The sequence below is a fragment of the Gossypium hirsutum genome, chromosome A08, assembly GCF_007990345.1.
Source record: "Gossypium hirsutum isolate 1008001.06 chromosome A08, Gossypium_hirsutum_v2.1, whole genome shotgun sequence".
NCBI classification, from domain to species: domain Eukaryota; kingdom Viridiplantae; phylum Streptophyta; class Magnoliopsida; order Malvales; family Malvaceae; genus Gossypium; species Gossypium hirsutum.
The window spans coordinates 10,679,659-10,696,153 of NC_053431.1; the positions used below are offsets into that span (position 1 = coordinate 10,679,659).

General features: G+C 31.8%; 2 protein-coding genes across 2 annotated transcripts; one reads left to right on the forward strand and one right to left on the reverse strand.

The window, feature by feature from the left end:
* The first annotated feature begins 4,464 nt into the window (after window positions 1–4,464).
* On the forward strand, window positions 4,465–5,801 carry LOC107951046 (auxin-induced protein 22D-like). Its single transcript, NM_001327583.2, has 4 exons — window positions 4,465–4,820; window positions 4,902–5,107; window positions 5,203–5,302; window positions 5,396–5,801. Exons 1-4 carry the CDS (start codon window positions 4,597–4,599, stop codon window positions 5,466–5,468), a joined length of 603 nt encoding a protein of 200 aa, NP_001314512.2. The 5' UTR covers window positions 4,465–4,596; the 3' UTR covers window positions 5,469–5,801.
* Window positions 5,802–10,292: 4,491 nt separating this feature from the next.
* On the reverse strand, window positions 10,293–14,823 carry LOC107951039 (transcription factor UNE12). Its single transcript, XM_016885930.2, has 6 exons — window positions 14,195–14,823; window positions 12,838–12,957; window positions 11,998–12,063; window positions 11,356–11,421; window positions 11,080–11,157; window positions 10,293–10,997 (listed from the first exon to the last, which is right to left on the reverse strand). The coding sequence occupies exons 1-6, from the start codon at window positions 14,546–14,548 to the stop codon at window positions 10,767–10,769; spliced, it is 915 nt and encodes a 304-aa protein (XP_016741419.1). The 5' UTR covers window positions 14,549–14,823; the 3' UTR covers window positions 10,293–10,766.
* Window positions 14,824–16,495: the final 1,672 nt, after the last annotated feature.

Sequence of the window (16,495 nt, forward strand, 5' to 3'; positions counted from 1 at the left end):
TGCTTTCTTTGTTGTGTAACCGGCTTTGTAGAGTTGTTAGCCTTTGTTTATAAGAGCTAATTGTCCTCATTAATTTATTTGTAATTCATTTCTCTTTTTTATGGAATGAAATGAACATTTATTTTTTTAAAAAGAACAAATCTCAAAATTATACATAAACTTTAATTCTAATTCAATGTGCAGTTTTATGTATAAACATTAATTTGGTGCAATTATACACATGAAACTTTGATTGTAGTTCAAATGTATACATGAAACATTAATTTTGATTCAATTATACACATTTAAAGAAATAAATACATCAATTTATTTTTAAATTGGATGGATATAATTATTTGTGTATGCAATATATAAATATAAAATAATGTTATATTAACAATTGGGTTAATAATTTGTAAGAATTAGACTAAATCAAAATTTCATGTATAAAATTACACATTAAACTAAAACTCATGTAATTTCGAAATTTATCCCATTAAAAAATAAAATTGATATTAGAATATGTGAGATGCATATTGATTTGAGTGAGGATATGTTAGGGTAGGCTAAAGAAATTTGGTGTTTGAGTACATGGCAATCAAAGCTGCCCCATTATCCAACAAGACTGTTTGAGATAATTCCAAAGTTAAGGGATGGCTTGGTTAGTTCTTGTGCCATCTATATTGGGGTACCGCCAACCGTGGTGCTACAACAATTAAACATAGTTTGGTCTTTGTTTCCACTTTAAGATGCTTTAAAGCAGTTTGTGCCATTCCATTTAAGAGTAGAAAGTAGATTAAATTTGAAATTTATAATAATACAAAAAAAGAATTAGTATAAAAAATATCAAGTGATTTGGTAATAGCGTATTGCATTCTTAAATTTATTGCTATTTTTCTGTAAAGATGTGGAATCTTGAGAGATTTTTAGGATAATGGAGAATCTTATTTTATATCTCTAATAAGTTTTTAAATTTGAGGCCTAATCTAGTATTGATTTAAAAATTGTTTTCGGAAATTGCTGTAAAAGTTATTTTTAAAAAGTTTAATTTAATGTCGATAATCTCGTGACCCAGTGACAAGAGTTGTATGTTGTAAGCGTGAAAGTTTGGGTTTGATCTCAAGCAACTCCATTCCCTCCCTAATTATCAAATTTTAATTTAAAATTTAAGTGTTGTTGAGTATTATCATCAAAAAATATTTTTGAGAAATAAAAATATTCATTATAGATATAACGTTGTAAAGTAAAAAAAATGTATTTAAATGATATTTAAATTTGTTAACATTATGGTATTTTAATAAAATATAAAAAAAATAATTTATTATAACTCATTATTAATATCTTAGTATGTCAGATATAAATTTAAATATTTTTAAGCTATTAATGTTAATTGCTTGTAAAATTTAATTTGAATGTATAAAGTATATTTTAAATATTAAAATATAATTATTATAAATTCAAGTATATAATATTATATATTTGAAACAAATTTTAATAAAAAAATAATTGTATACCTCATATAAATATTACATAAAATATATTGAATTATAAACGAAGGTTAAAAATATCGTTTGACTTCAAAAGTTTTTTTTTTTTTCAAATGCAAAAGCTGATAATTATATCTTTTGCATTTGAGTCCAAAACTATTTTTTACTTCAAAAGTTGTTTATTTAACGTTGTTTATGACCTTAAAAATACTTTCGAAGTTAGAATTTGCATAGGTCCATGTACTCTTCTAAATTTTAGAATTTAGTCCCTATACTTTTATTTTCAGGAATTTATTTCCTCTACTTTTTAAATTTCAAAATTCAGGCCCAACTATTAACATTGTTAATCTTCTTTTTTTTTTGGTTAAATTTATTAGTGTGACATTTTGAAATTAAAAAATAAATTCACTTGGTAGCCTTGTAAAAAAATGGTCTTGTAATAAACATAAATTTAATAAAATAATTTTAACAGTGTTGACAATTAAATTTTAAATTTTAAAAAATAAACGACTAAATTTCTAAAATTATATTTTTTAAAAGCAAGACTATATTATATTTTAATTTGTGGAGAAGAGGATGAGATTTGGGGGATCTCCTTCTATTTCCAATCCAATCACTCATTGAGATATTTGAAGATCAAAATTTGTGGGTTTTTTACAAAAATAAGATAAAAAATAAAATAATACTAAAATAATGCAACTAAAAAAATATTTATGAAAATGGTACATTCCAGGGTGGTGCCGCCTATGGCAGTGGCGTGACCACCCTGGCTCCGACAACTTCTGCCATTTTCTGTTTAAAAAAAAGGTTAAAAACGAAAAAAAAATCTGAAAAGAAAAAAAAGGGATTTGCCTGACAGCACCAGTCACGCCTTCCCCATAGGAGGCACCAATGCTGCTGCCATGGAAGAAGAAGAAGAAGAAGAAGAAGAAGAAGAAGAAGAAGAAGAAGAGGGCAGCATGAAAGGAAAGAAAGAAAGAAAAAAAAAAAGAAGAGAGAGGGAAGGAAAGAGAAAAATAAGGAAAAAATAAATAAAAAGGAAAGTTTAGGGTTTAGGGAAGAATAATTAAAATTTTTAAAAGGTAACTTTTTTTGTTATAAAATTTAATTTGTATATACAAATAATAAAGAAATATTATTATCTGTAAATATTTAAGTTTATAAATTTGTAATATTTATTTTTATTTTTCTCTTAATTTATTCAATAGAAATATTATATGTTAATTGTATGTATTGTCATTTTAAATGTCGGTATAATTTTTTTTATGTTATTTTAAAAGTTGATATAATTTTTTAACTCATAATTTAATATAGTGTAATATTTTGCAGGTTAATTGTACAAGATAAGTAACCAATTTGTAATGATTAATTACAACAGATAATTATAACATGCCAAATAATTTAAATTATATAAAAAATATACCTAATCAACCTAAAACACACATAACAAATAAATTACATAAAAATAAAACATTCTTTGAACATAACATAAATAGGTTTTTTTACTTCAATAAATATTAAAAATAAATTATAAATCAATAAAAATATAAAATAAATACAAACATACCTTAATAACTTTTTTTAACCAAATAATACCTTATAAAAATAAAATTAAATTCCAATTAAATCAAAAATAATAATAATAATAAATTAAATTTTATAACAAAAAAATTTTATATTTTTAACACTTTAATTATTCTTGTAAAAAACCAAAAAAGGAAAAGAAATAATAATTATAACAATTAAAACACGTGTTTAATTATTCTTTCCTAAACTCTAAACTTTCCTTTCTATTTATTTTTTTCCTTATTTTTCTCTTTCTTTCCCTCTCTCATCTTTCTTTTTTTTCTTTCTTTCTTTCCTTTCCCACCGTCCTCTTCTTCTTCTTCTTCTTCTTCTTCTTCTTCTTCTTCCATGACAGCAGCACTGGTGTCACCTCTCCTCTAGGCGTAACCTGTGCTGTCAGGCAAATCCCTTTTTTTTCTTTTTTTTTAATAGAAAATGACAGAAGTTGTCGGAGTCAGGGTGGTCATGCCACTGCCATAGGCGACACCACCCTGAAATGTACCATTTTATTAAATACTTTTTTGGTTATATTATTTTAGTATTTTTTTATCTTATTTTTATAAAAAATCCAAAATTTGCGAACTGGACAAGCCGGCAATTTCAGTCACTCAATTTACACAAATACAATAGGACTAAACCAACCTTAGAGACACAACAACAAAGAGGTAGCAGCATTGGAAATGCCACATGACACGTTACATTTTACAAGTCATCAATTAAAGAAATATCTCACTGTTGTCAACCCCACATGTAATTGCCTTAACTATCAAATCACATCTACGTGGGACCTCCTTTTCACATGTTGCTGTTCCCAATCCCCCTCCTAATACTACCAAATTTTTCTAATTTTAAATTTCATCCCTATTTTATGAAAATTAATCATTTAGTCCCTTACAATTTGATCTTCATACTTTGGAAGTAGTTTAATTGAATAATATTGTTAATGCTTAATGTCAAATCATTAACCTAAAAATCAACAACTGAATTAACTTCTCAATTTTCAGATATAAATGAAAATCTAAGTTTTGTAAAGTAAAGGGATGAATTTCACAATTAGACTCTCCAATGAAATCCTCACCCTCAGACCCCCAATCTCAGCCGTCCAATTCCGTCCACATTCTTCAATATCATCGGGTGTGGTTGTCCCTCCCTTGTCCCCTTCATTTGGTGCGCCCAAACTCGACACTGCCCCACATGTAACAGGCAGCCATATCTATAGTTGTCTGGGATCCCAATCCACGCGCTTTGCTCAACGTGTCCCCGAATCCCAAGTCATTGTGTCGTGGAGGAAGCGCGTAGTACACCGCGTTCGCGGGATACCATTTGTCATTTCTCATCAACGAAATACATGCAGGAGAAAGCAAAGTCACCTACAGCCCAGATATTGTCCCTTTCAAGCCCCCCGATAAAACTAGTTACCCTGCCCTCCCCAGCTTCATCATCATCAACATACAGTTACAGCAACCACAAAAAAAAGGAGAGTTAAAAGAGTTTTTAAAAGGAATCTGCAAAAGAAAATTCATCAACTTGTACAAGATTTGGAGCAACATTGAAGGATATAGCAATGGAAAGGAGAGTGAATTACGAGAATGATCTCAATCTCATGGCAACTGAGCCAAGATTGGGATTGCCTGGTTGTGGTGATGATGAGCCCCAAAGAAAAACAAATCCCAGTATCAGAAATAATAAAAGAACTGTACCTGAGATTTCTGAGGTATCGAGTTCTGAGAGCAATTCTAGCATTACAATGTCTGGGAGTGATGATCAAGACAGTCCCCCTCCTGCCAAGTAAGTATATATTTACCGGTGAAGACTATAGGGTAAGGCTGATAACAGAATCTTAACGTAAAATTCCATGGATTAATGCAGGGAACAAGTTGTAGGATGGCCACCAATCCGATCAAACAGGAAAAATTGCTTACAAAGTTCCAAGAGAAATGAAGTTGAAGGGATGGGGATGTATGTGAAAGTAAGCGTTGATGGAGCTCCTTATCTCAGAAAGATTGATCTCAAGGTTTATGGGCGCTATCCTCAACTCCTCAAAGCTTTGGAAAATATGTTCAAGCTCACCATTGGTAAGATTTCCCTTGACAAATTAAATTAAATTAAATCAACCCTATGATAAAAAAAGCTATAGTTCTGATTGGCTTATTGATCTGCAAATTTAAAGGTGCATACTCAAAGAGGGAAGGCTACAATGGATCTGACTATGCTCCTACTTATGAAGACAAAGATGGTGACTGGATGCTTGTTGGAGATGTTCCCTGGGAGTAAGTTTTTTTCTCCATACTTAAATATATATTGAATTCCTTTAGTTATAATTACCAATAAACTCATTTTTTTATTCTCTCATTTGTTTACAGGATGTTCATTTCCTCCTGCAAGAGGCTGAGAATCATGAAAGGATCAGAAGCTAGAGGGTTGGGCTGTGTATGAGCCACCAAATTATTTAACAAGAAGGAAAGTTTTCTTTGGCTTTGGATAATCCAAATTCTACAAGGAAGATCAATTTGGTCTTCCTGGAAAGTGAGGGGGCTATTTGCTAGAGAAAAATTTCTCAAAGATTTGACAACATGGCTGGCCTTTTTAGCCTCCTCTATGCATGTCAAATATCTATACTTGTTTTATAGCACAAAAACAAAAAGGCACGATATTAAAGAATAGTTAAGATCCAATCCAATTGTACAAAACGACATACACTATTGCTTTATCATTTTTCCCGTATACGAAGAAGATTAAATAAGAAGGCAATAGAATACAGTTTATGCATGTACTGTTTTGATTAGAATTTTAGAGCAAACATACTATGGTTGTTTGTATGAAATCAAACTGGCTTAGTTCTTTTAACTCATGACATCCACGTATTCTTTTTGTGGAGTAGAGAAACCATATCATCTAAAAGTAAGATTTACAGCAAAAAAAAAAAAAAACAGAAGGTTTAGAACAAGGACAAGGGCAGGTTCCATCTTGAATTCATCATGTTTAAGTTGAAATTATCAATACTGTCAATAATAAGGTTCAGTGTGAAAGCAACCTTTGAACTAAAACAGTCGGCAGAATTTGGTTCTTTACCAACTGATGGCATAATTTAAAAAGTCAAGAGCAATTAAATAAAGGCATAATCTTGTGTCTAATAACGCAAAGCTTGGATGTTGCTGTAGGCTTCTCTAGAATGTATCTCGTTGTTGAAAACCTCATCATTTTCTGTATTTAATGCCAACATGGATCATGTTTAGTGGATTTTCCATACAATTTCAACTGTGGTATAAGTTATGAGATTGACCTAAGTTGCTCTGTACCGGATGATTAATGACCATTTTTTGGATTGTGACTTGCATGTAAGAAGGCCACAATTGTAGCATCGAAATGCCTCTTGAAGTTGTGAGAAAAAAAGTAAAAACATGTCTCATGGTTTAATATACTTACCTTTTATTAATGCTTAGCATAACCAATACGATACCAACCCATAAATAAGAATATAATGTGTTTTAGCGCACTCGAATCCACATATTTTTATACTGATAATAATAGTAATATCAATCAAATTAAAACTCAATCGGTAACTAAATTTTTTTTATAACTACTTTTGATTTGATAGATATTTTTCTTGGACAAAAACCTTAAAAGATTAGCTCTACCTTACTTTTTTTTTTGTGGAATAAAACTCTACTCATATCACCAAAAAAATATTATTTACTAAAGAGTTTTATCTATTAAGAGTATTTACTTCATCAATAAAATTAATATCTAATATATCCCATACTAGATTTTTTTGGTATAAAAAGGAGTCATCAGGTGACTACTACAGCTTATAAGGAACATTATCTAGCTCGATTTAAACCCATAACATCGCTTCCACATACATACCAAGGGGGCTCAACGCATCAATACACTGTTGATGGCTGAGTTGACACAATCGGCATGACTATAAGCTTGAATAGCTGCTCTTCCCATTATTGAAAACATGTTGAAACCCCAGCCTTAAGAGGTTTCTGCTACTTCATACTTTGCCTCTGTTTTTAGAATTGGACCCTGTTTCTCTTCGGCAACCGGAATTATTTTGGTAAAAATATCTCCCCAATCCCTCTTTACTTTGAAATTAAGCAAATTGTTTCCTTTCAAAAAAAAAATTAAAATCATTTAATCTTTGTCAATTTTGAATGTGAGCAAATAAGGTCAATTTTGATTGGTATTATAATAAATTTAGCTCTCAAAATTTACATACTCTGTCAAGTTGGTCCTAATTTAACAAATTTATATTGCAAGATTTGTGTAACTATGTAAATGTTGAGGTTGAATTTGTTAAATTTTTCAGAATTAAGGTCAAAATGACAAAATATGTAAACATCGAAGGCCGCGACATTTTGGACTTCTCTATTGAAGCTTTGAGGACAAGTTTACCATTGAAATTTAAAAGTGCTTTTAAAAAATTTATCATTATTGTCCACAAATGATTTTGAAAAGATAAAATATCAATTGTAGACATAATGTTGTAAAATAAAATATTTAACGAGAGGATACAACGATAATTTTATTGAAAAACACTTTTCTAAAAAAACATTTTAACATGACTTAAAATCTCAGTTTAAAATTAAAATTTGATTTGAAAAGCTACTTGTTTATTTATTTATTTTTATTGAGCATGCCTCATATTAAGTCAAATAAGAAATTGCTTGCAAGTCAAGTTAAACAAAATATACTTTCTTTTTAGAAGATTTAGTATTTATTAGTATAATATATTTAACATTTATTAGTATAATTAATTTGACCTACAAATTTAGCCTATAAATAGACTATTTTAGAACATTAGAAAATACACCCATTAGAGATTAGAACTCATAACACTTTTGAAGAATTTTGTGCTTATGTTTTGAGGGTTCTTTGTTTTCGGGCTTCAGAGTTTAGTTTTTTTTCCATCTTTTGTACTCTTTATTCTTTTGTCATTATAATAAAATTATATTTGCATGTGGTTTTTTATCCTCTTTGGAGGGTTTTTCCACGTTAAATTTGTGTTCAATTTCTCAATTTCTTTTACTATTTTTACTTGTTTGTTGTTTAATCGAGTCGATCTCCAACAAGTGGTATCAGAGCTAGTTTAATTTTCGCAGATCAACATATTCAAAGATGGCAACAACAAGGTTTGACATTAAGAAATTATGGTGTCACAAATTTCAATTTGTGGAAAGTTCATATGATGACAATTCTAGTTCAAACCAGCCTGAAAAATATCGTAACCGAGAAAAAACCCGAGAATCTAAATCAGTTAAAATAGGAAGAGCTTGATGAAATTGCCCTGTCTGCAATCTAGTTGTGCCTCGCTAATGAGGTATTGTAAGAGGTATTGATGGAGAATACACCATTCGCCTTGTAGAAAAGGTTAGAAACTATTTATGCAACTAAGTTTCTGGTTAATCATTTAGTGTTGAAACAACGTCTATTTACGTTTCACATAAACGAATGTGAGCTTCTTAGAGATCACATCAGTCAATTCATTACCCTTTTAAATGATTTAAATAACGTTGATGTTCAGATTGACGATGAAGATCAGGTTATGCTATTATTGTATTCTTTACCCTATTCATACAAGTCTTTCAAGGAGACCCTGAATTATGGTAAAGATAAACTCTCGTTCGAGGATGTAAAGGGTCATATGTTGAGTAAAGAGAAACTCAACAATGAGTTTGGTTCGAATAGCAAGGCATATAGGTAAGTTTCCGTTTTGGTAGCATCAAAGAAGTGAGACAAAAGGTGCCACTATTGTAAAAAGTTAGGTCACGTCAAAGTAAATTGTTATAAACTGTAAAATAAAAGGGCTGCTAAGAGTAACGAGGAAGATGTAGCTGGTGTTAATTTGGCCGACGAAAGTAGTGATGATTTATTGTTAGTGTCAACGAGTAAAAGCTCCGAGTTTATGTTCGAATAGATCTTAGATTTGGGATGTTCTTTCCTCATGTGTCCTAATAGAGAATAGTTCTTCACATATAGTTTGGTTGAATGTGGAGTTGTGCGCATGGAAACGATTCATCCAGTAAGGTAATTGGATTGGTAATGTTAAAATTAGGATGCATGATGGGATTATTAGGACATTCTCAGATGTTAGGTATGTACCTAATTTACGAAAGAATCTCATCTCTTTAAGTATTTTAGACTTGAAAGGTTGCAAAATCAATATCAAGTCGAGTGGCATTAAGGTGTCTCGTGGGGCTATTATTTTGTTAAAAGGTAAAAGGACCGACAGTCTTTATATTCTAGAAGGCTTTACAGTAACCAATGAAATCGGACGTCCCTCATCCGTTACGGAGTCGAAGTCAACTCGTTTGGAGCGGAGTCAACTTGGTCATAGGTGGGAAAAAGGTATGACTGTTTCGTTGAAAGAGGTTCTCTTTTGAATGCATGTTTTGAAAAGTTAGGGATTGTGTTTGTGAAAATTAGACCCAAGTTAGTTTTGATTTAGGAATGCACAAGTTGAAGGCTAGAAGTCTTCCAGCTTCTAAGCACAAGTTCGACTCAATTAATTCCCTACATAATTCAAGATAGGCCTGTGGCAGGTTTTGACAAAGACGGCGTCGTGGAAATATGAGTCAATGTGAAGATTTATTCAATATGCCTTGTATTTCAATCAAATAAGAAATTACTTGAAAGTCAAATTAAACAAAATACATTTTCTTTCTAGATGATTTAATATTTATTAATATAATATATTTAACATTTATTAGCATAATTTATTTGTGCTTATGTTTTAAGGATCCTTTGTTTTTAGGTTTCAAGTTTTAGTTTTATATCCATTTTTATATTTTTGTTCTTTTGCCATTATAATTAAATTATCTTTGCTCGTAATTTTTTATACCTTTAAAAAAAATTTAAATTAAATTTGTATGTTCAATTTTTCAATTTTTTTTCACTATTTTTATTTTTTCGTTATTCTCCAACAATCAAAATTTAAATCGGAAAATATTTTTCAACCTCAATCATCATTCATACTAGTATTCATTTCATGTTGCCAAAAAAGAAATTGTAAAATCTGACGGTGAAACCCAGCCCTCAGCCACCTGCCCATTAACTTTCTCCTCATTGTCAAAGGGACATAAATATCCAATAAATGAGTCAGTAAGGTTAGAAAAAGGAAGTAAGGTTACTTGCCGAAATATAACTCACGCTCCCCCACTAAAAATTATAAACAAGCACAGTATCAAGTATGAGTTGGACCATCTATAGCAACAAGCATTTTAGAAATATATATATATTGTTATTATAACAATATAATATCAATTCTTCTACTTTTGCATTCGATTTTATCTTCAAAATACATTGTTACAATAACAATATTATACCCTGGATCATCTCTATCCTTTTTTTTTTTTGCAGGTCCCACAATCCACTAACCACAAAATCAGAGCCCCACTACAAAAGTGCTCCCATCATTGTCCACTATCCCCATTTTGATACAAAAAAGAAGAGCATATCAAGTGAAAATTTGACAATTCTTCCCCTTTACTCGAACCTGTCGAGACATCAATTGCCTGTCTCTGATTTTTTTAAGGCATTGACATCAAACCCTGTTTTGAAAAATCGAAAAAGAGCTGGAAAGGAATGCAAAAAGCAAGAGCTATGGCATCTGACTTTGATGGCATTTTCAAGCCAGAGAGGGAGGGAGTGGGTGTGTTAGAATAGGACAAATAAAAGGCGGGATGAAGGATGGACTGTGGGATGCCTACCCTTTTTTTCCCCTCAGGTCTATGCAGGAGGATTTGTTTCTGGCTTAACAACAGAGGAGGAATCTGGTACCTGTGTGTGGTAAATTGCAGTGGCTAGTGAGATAGGCATAATGCAAAGAGACTTTGATTGGAGAAATTGCATGGCAGCTCCAACGTTTTCTTCCATCAGCTTAGCTACCTGTTGCTCTGTGCCATCATTTGACCACTTCTCCCATGCTGGATGGCTTCTTCCACCCTCACCGCTTTCATACTGATGGAAGCTCAATTTGTGTTAATGAATAGAATATTAAATATAGAAATATGCAACATATGCTTGATTACTTATTTATTACCTCTACTGATGATAGTGGAATGTCTGTTACAAGCGGTGCCACTGCACCAGCTCCGCCCAACCTACTCATGCTCAAAACCTGTTAAATAATCAAATTCATTATTAGGGGAAAATATATCAAATGAAACAATTGTATATTATCTCCTTAAAAGCAACATGCCCCGAATATATTGACAGGAAACTACGGAGAGATTGCACACTGGTTTGATAAACATGAGCAGCACCACGATTTGCAGTGAAATATGAAAATCAAACAGTTGAACAGAGTTAATGATACCTTAACTTGAAGCCTCAGGAACTTGACATAATCTACAATTTCATCAAGCATGACTGCCCTATCAGTCTGCAAACAGAAATGTATGTCAGTACAAAATGAAGTTACATGAATCATACAAGGTTAAACTTTCTCATGGTTTACACCCCAAGTCAGACAAATCTACCATAAAGTCACCCATGTCTCAATGAGACCCCTATAACAATAATCAATTGAGTTTAGCTAGGTTAAGCAATAATTGTCTACTATAACATTATTAAGTTAATAGCTGAGGATTTAGGACATCAATCCATTCATTATATGCACGCTATTTAACAGAAAATAAAGTTAGCTTGGGATTAAGGAAGCATACAAACCCTCAGACAATGATACTGAAAACTAATTTGTCAGCCTTCACGTTTAAAGGTTAGTCATAAAACTATTGCAACGTTGGACAACAAGATTGAGCAGATCAGCGATTAGGGGCTGATAAGATAAGAAACAAATGGCATTAATAGATCCCTGCTGTCAGTAGGAGCAAGATCCTTGCAATGTTAGTTTAAAGAATAACCAGTTAATAGTAATCTGACCATTCCAGAAAAACATACTGGAAATATGCAAGTCATTTCACAACTGAACTTACGAAGTGATAAAAAAAGGACTCACCTTGTTAACACTAGGAACAAGTTCCTGCAATGCCCTGATTCTTTCAGTAATTCTCTCCCTGCGCAACTGTAGCAAAGGAGAAAATTGAATGACTCAGAATGTTAACACAGTTGCAACATGGTTCAACAGCTACTCCAACCAAACTCACCCACCCATCTTCCTTTTCATCTATGTTTTCTCTTTTCCCATCTTCTTTTTTTTTTTGGGATTTACAACTTTTGACTTTTATCTTTATTATCTTCTCTTTTTTCTTTTTGGATTTCTAGCATCTAGCCGAAAAACAATATTTGAGGGAAAAAATTAATTGAAACCAGCATTGAGCAACCTCTGCTGTGAAGTGTCCACATTATTATTTGTCATGTTTGACACAGATCCTATACTGTGTTGAGGATTGTGTCATGCCGACAAAGATACTCCTCCACTTTTGAAGGGTCCAAGTATCAGAGAGGTGGCAACCAAGTGCAGCTTTGTAAGCTGCTAGATCCCCTCCTAAAAGATGATTACATTGGGTCTATATGTTTTCATATTTCTATTTATTCTTGCCTTTTCTAGATATGTACAAGAGGCAATATAGTACTTTTTAACTTATTATAGTCTATAGCTCTTTTTGAAAGGAAAAAAAAAAAAGATTTTTCTCAATTAGATGACGATCTACATTGCATGAACCAGTCACAATCAATTCAATTTACCAGATTTCTATCTTTTCAAATTTTTCCTTGCTAAGAAACTTACTCATGCCTTTTGACTCTAGGCCAGAAACACAAATTTGGATTACTGACATTCAATAAATTAAACTTATTCCCATGTTTGGCATGGTTATTTATAATATATTAAGCATACCCGTTCAGCAATGCTGTGAGGATCCGTGGCCTGTCCTCGTCTAGCGCGCACCCTTGGACGCATTGTCGGTGGATGTGGTGCTGCAGAAACAGTTGCTTGCATGGGTTGGCCATGGAAAACCTGGAAAGTTATATAAGTCACATCATCAATGATGCAAATTTATAGATAAGATAGAACTAACACCAATACCATTTTCTTTCCCGCCAACCCATAACAAGGAAAGAACGGTGAATGGAGAAAAATCACTTAGTCCATAATTGTTTTGATTTTATATAAAAGCAGGTTTTTGCAATCAAAGCATACAGCAATGGACAAACGACAGAAATCTTGCCAGAATTGGACTTCTAGAGTCTTAAACTTTTGCAGAACACTTCCCATACAATTTGTTGAATAACCTGACGCCATAAATAACCAAATACAAAAGCAATTACTCAAGTTGATAGAATGTCTTGACCACGGCTGAGACAGTGATACTTTAAAAACTATAGTAAATCAACAAATGAGAACACAGATCCATCTTTCTTCTGTCATAATTTTTACTTTCTACATATTTTATGATAATAACAAGAGAATGTTCTGAAATTTGACATCTTCCACCAAAAACTCGACTCATATGATGTTGACAATTTTTGGAAGCTATGAACATGAAACCTACTAGACATTAAACCAGTTTCTCCTGGTAGATGGGGCCATTAAACAAAGACCGGTTTACTTAACTACAAATCAAGGAATCAACTACTAGTTATTTTACAGAAGATTTTTTAGATTTTTATTTCACTACTATGACCCTAGCTTTCAAGTTCCAAATACATGCCCTTCAATTCTTGAAAAAAAAATTAACTTGTGAAGTACAACTCTTGTTTAATTTTGGATTCAGGTTTACAGCAAATCAGCAGTTGAATAGTCTTCAATGATTGAATAATCTTACTCTGCCAGTTAGTTAATGACTTAAGCAACTCTAAGACATTGATGTACTGTATCCTTTGTAAATATCAAAACTTGGCATCCCACAATAGTAACTCCCACCAAACCCTGTCATGTTTTCCTTTGTCTTCTCTGCTATCAGACAGAAACAGGCATGGTATAGTAACATGAAAAAAGATCAAACAGACAAATATGCTGTCACCCCAAGTTTGACAATCTAAAACTTAAAATAATCCAAAAAGGACAAATGCACATACTCCATTTACAGAGGAGAAAATTGACAATAATTAAATATAATTATATTTAGTTATCAGCACCATAAAACCTAGCTTCTAAGTCAAGCTCCTGAAAGGAAATTCATATATAAAAAGAGGGAAAAAACTTTTAGAGGGAAAAAGTTTTTTTTTAAGTGATAAAGTATTATTTTTCTTACATTTTTTACAGAAGAAGCTCGGTCATCAACGACCCCGTTCCGAAACCGCTTCCCACTACCGGAAGCTTCCTCGGGTTTCAAAAACCCGCCTTTCCCTTGCTCCAAGCTCAAGCCCAAGGGGAAAACCTGCCCATGAAACGCACCGCCTCCACCGCCGCCGATTCCACCGATATGAGCGGCGCCATCACCGGAGCTGAGCTGCAAAAACATTGGAGCTCCAGCTCCAGCAGCGGTTGCAGCCAATCCAGCGTCGGATCCAGCTAAGCCCGTTTCGGAGGGCGCAAAGTTAGGGAGGCCGAGGATTTGCTCGAGGAAATCATCGGCGGCGGGGGCCTCGTTGGTGTTATTAGCCATGAGAAAGCCGGAAAAAAGATAGCAGCGGAAAGTGAGTCCAAGTAGCGGCGATAGGGACTAACCAAAGAGCATCTACATGCAAAGGAAATGGCGAAACTGAATTGAACCAAAAAAAAATATAATAAAAAAGCAAAATAGAAAGTTTGGAGTTTTGGCTTTCCTCTTCTTTTTTTCTTCAGCTCTGAGAGAGAATCAGAAAAAGACAAATATATACAAAGAAAAAGAGGGAAGGAAAAAGGAGAATGCTTTTATATTATTTTTCTTTTCCTCTCTTTGAATCGTGGTTAAAAACATAACGCTTTTTGTTAAAGGGCTTCGAGTTTCACCTAAATTACGTGGCAACCCTTTTTTCTCTCTCTTGTTTTTTACACAGTAAATCAAGCACTTTATGTGTGTTTGAATACAGGATGCGACGTGTTTATTTTTTGATTTTACTGTTACTGTTATTTTTATATTAATTCTAATTAAACGTATAATATCATCATAATTTCTTGTTTGAATTTTGAATTTTTTTCCATTCTAAGATGATTTTAAAATAAAAAAAAGTCTTTAAAATATTTTATATTTTAAATATTGATAATAAATTAATTTAAATAAAATATTAAAAATTAAAACAATTTTATGAACGAAATTCTTGAAAAAATAAAAAGAAATTTAATTTTAATTTTTTTATATATTAGCACAATTTTATCCAATGTAGAACTATTTGTTAACAATCATAAATCTAAGTTAATTTATTGTATCACCAAAAAGGGGTTCAATTTATTTTTTAAACTTTAAATAGTATCCATCATGGGCTTTTAAATTAGATAAAAATGTTGGTTTTAAAAATTAATTCAACAAACAAATTAAATCAATTTGTAGCATATTTATTGGAATAGAGTAGTTTTGAAGAAAGAAGGGAAAACATATTACGCTTTTTTATCTTACGGTCGAATTCTCTAACGATCAAAGTGTCAACTGCCATGAAAAAAAAAACAATTAATTTTTATCTCTATAGAAACTCAAATCTTCTCCTATTTTTTTAACTAAAAACAATTAATAAATTAAACTCTTAATTTTTTTAAGTCGAGTACAAATATTAAATTTATTCATAAATTACCTTGCATATAAATATTTTTAAATACATCATTTAAAAAATAATAATTGAAATAATCAATAAAATAATATCTATTTTTTTCTTGGATCCTAAATCAGCTTCTAACATATTAATTATCATATAAATCAATCTCTTTAAAATATTATTCTAGAAACTAAAAAAATTAAAGCAAAAAATATTATAAACACTAATAAGAATATTAATCATTAAATTTTTATAATTTTTTATTATTAAAATTATAAAGATAATTTCAATTTAATTAAATTAATTTTTAAACCATAATTTGTAACACTCCTAACTTATATTCGTCGTTAGAACAGGGTTACGAAGCATTACTGGAATAAACAAATCAAAACAGACATTTCAAATTATTTAACATCCATGTCAGATATTATTCATAAAGTCCCTTATATGAGCGCTTGAGACCCAAAACATTCATTAGAAACAAGTTGAGATTAATCCAGGTACTCAGAGAATTTTTTTCGTGAAATTTCAAAATTTTTCCTAGGTGCAAGGTACACATACTCGTGTCGTCAGGCCGTGTAGCACACACAGCCAAGAGACACGCCCGTGTCTCGGGTCGTGTGAACATTCGAAATAAGGACACACGACTGTGTCCCAGCCCGTATCCAAATTAGGGTAGTTATTGACTTGGGTCACACGGCCAAGCCACACGCCCGTATACTAGGCCGTGTAAACATTTTAATTTATATTAATTAGGTGTAGGTGTCACGGACTTAGAGTTTTCACAAGCAATCCGTACGGCCTTAGGCAGTTTCTTCGCTCAAAAACGCCTAAGTCAGCCTAACTCGCAATAATTGAGGATTCAACAAAACTCTTCTAAGGCA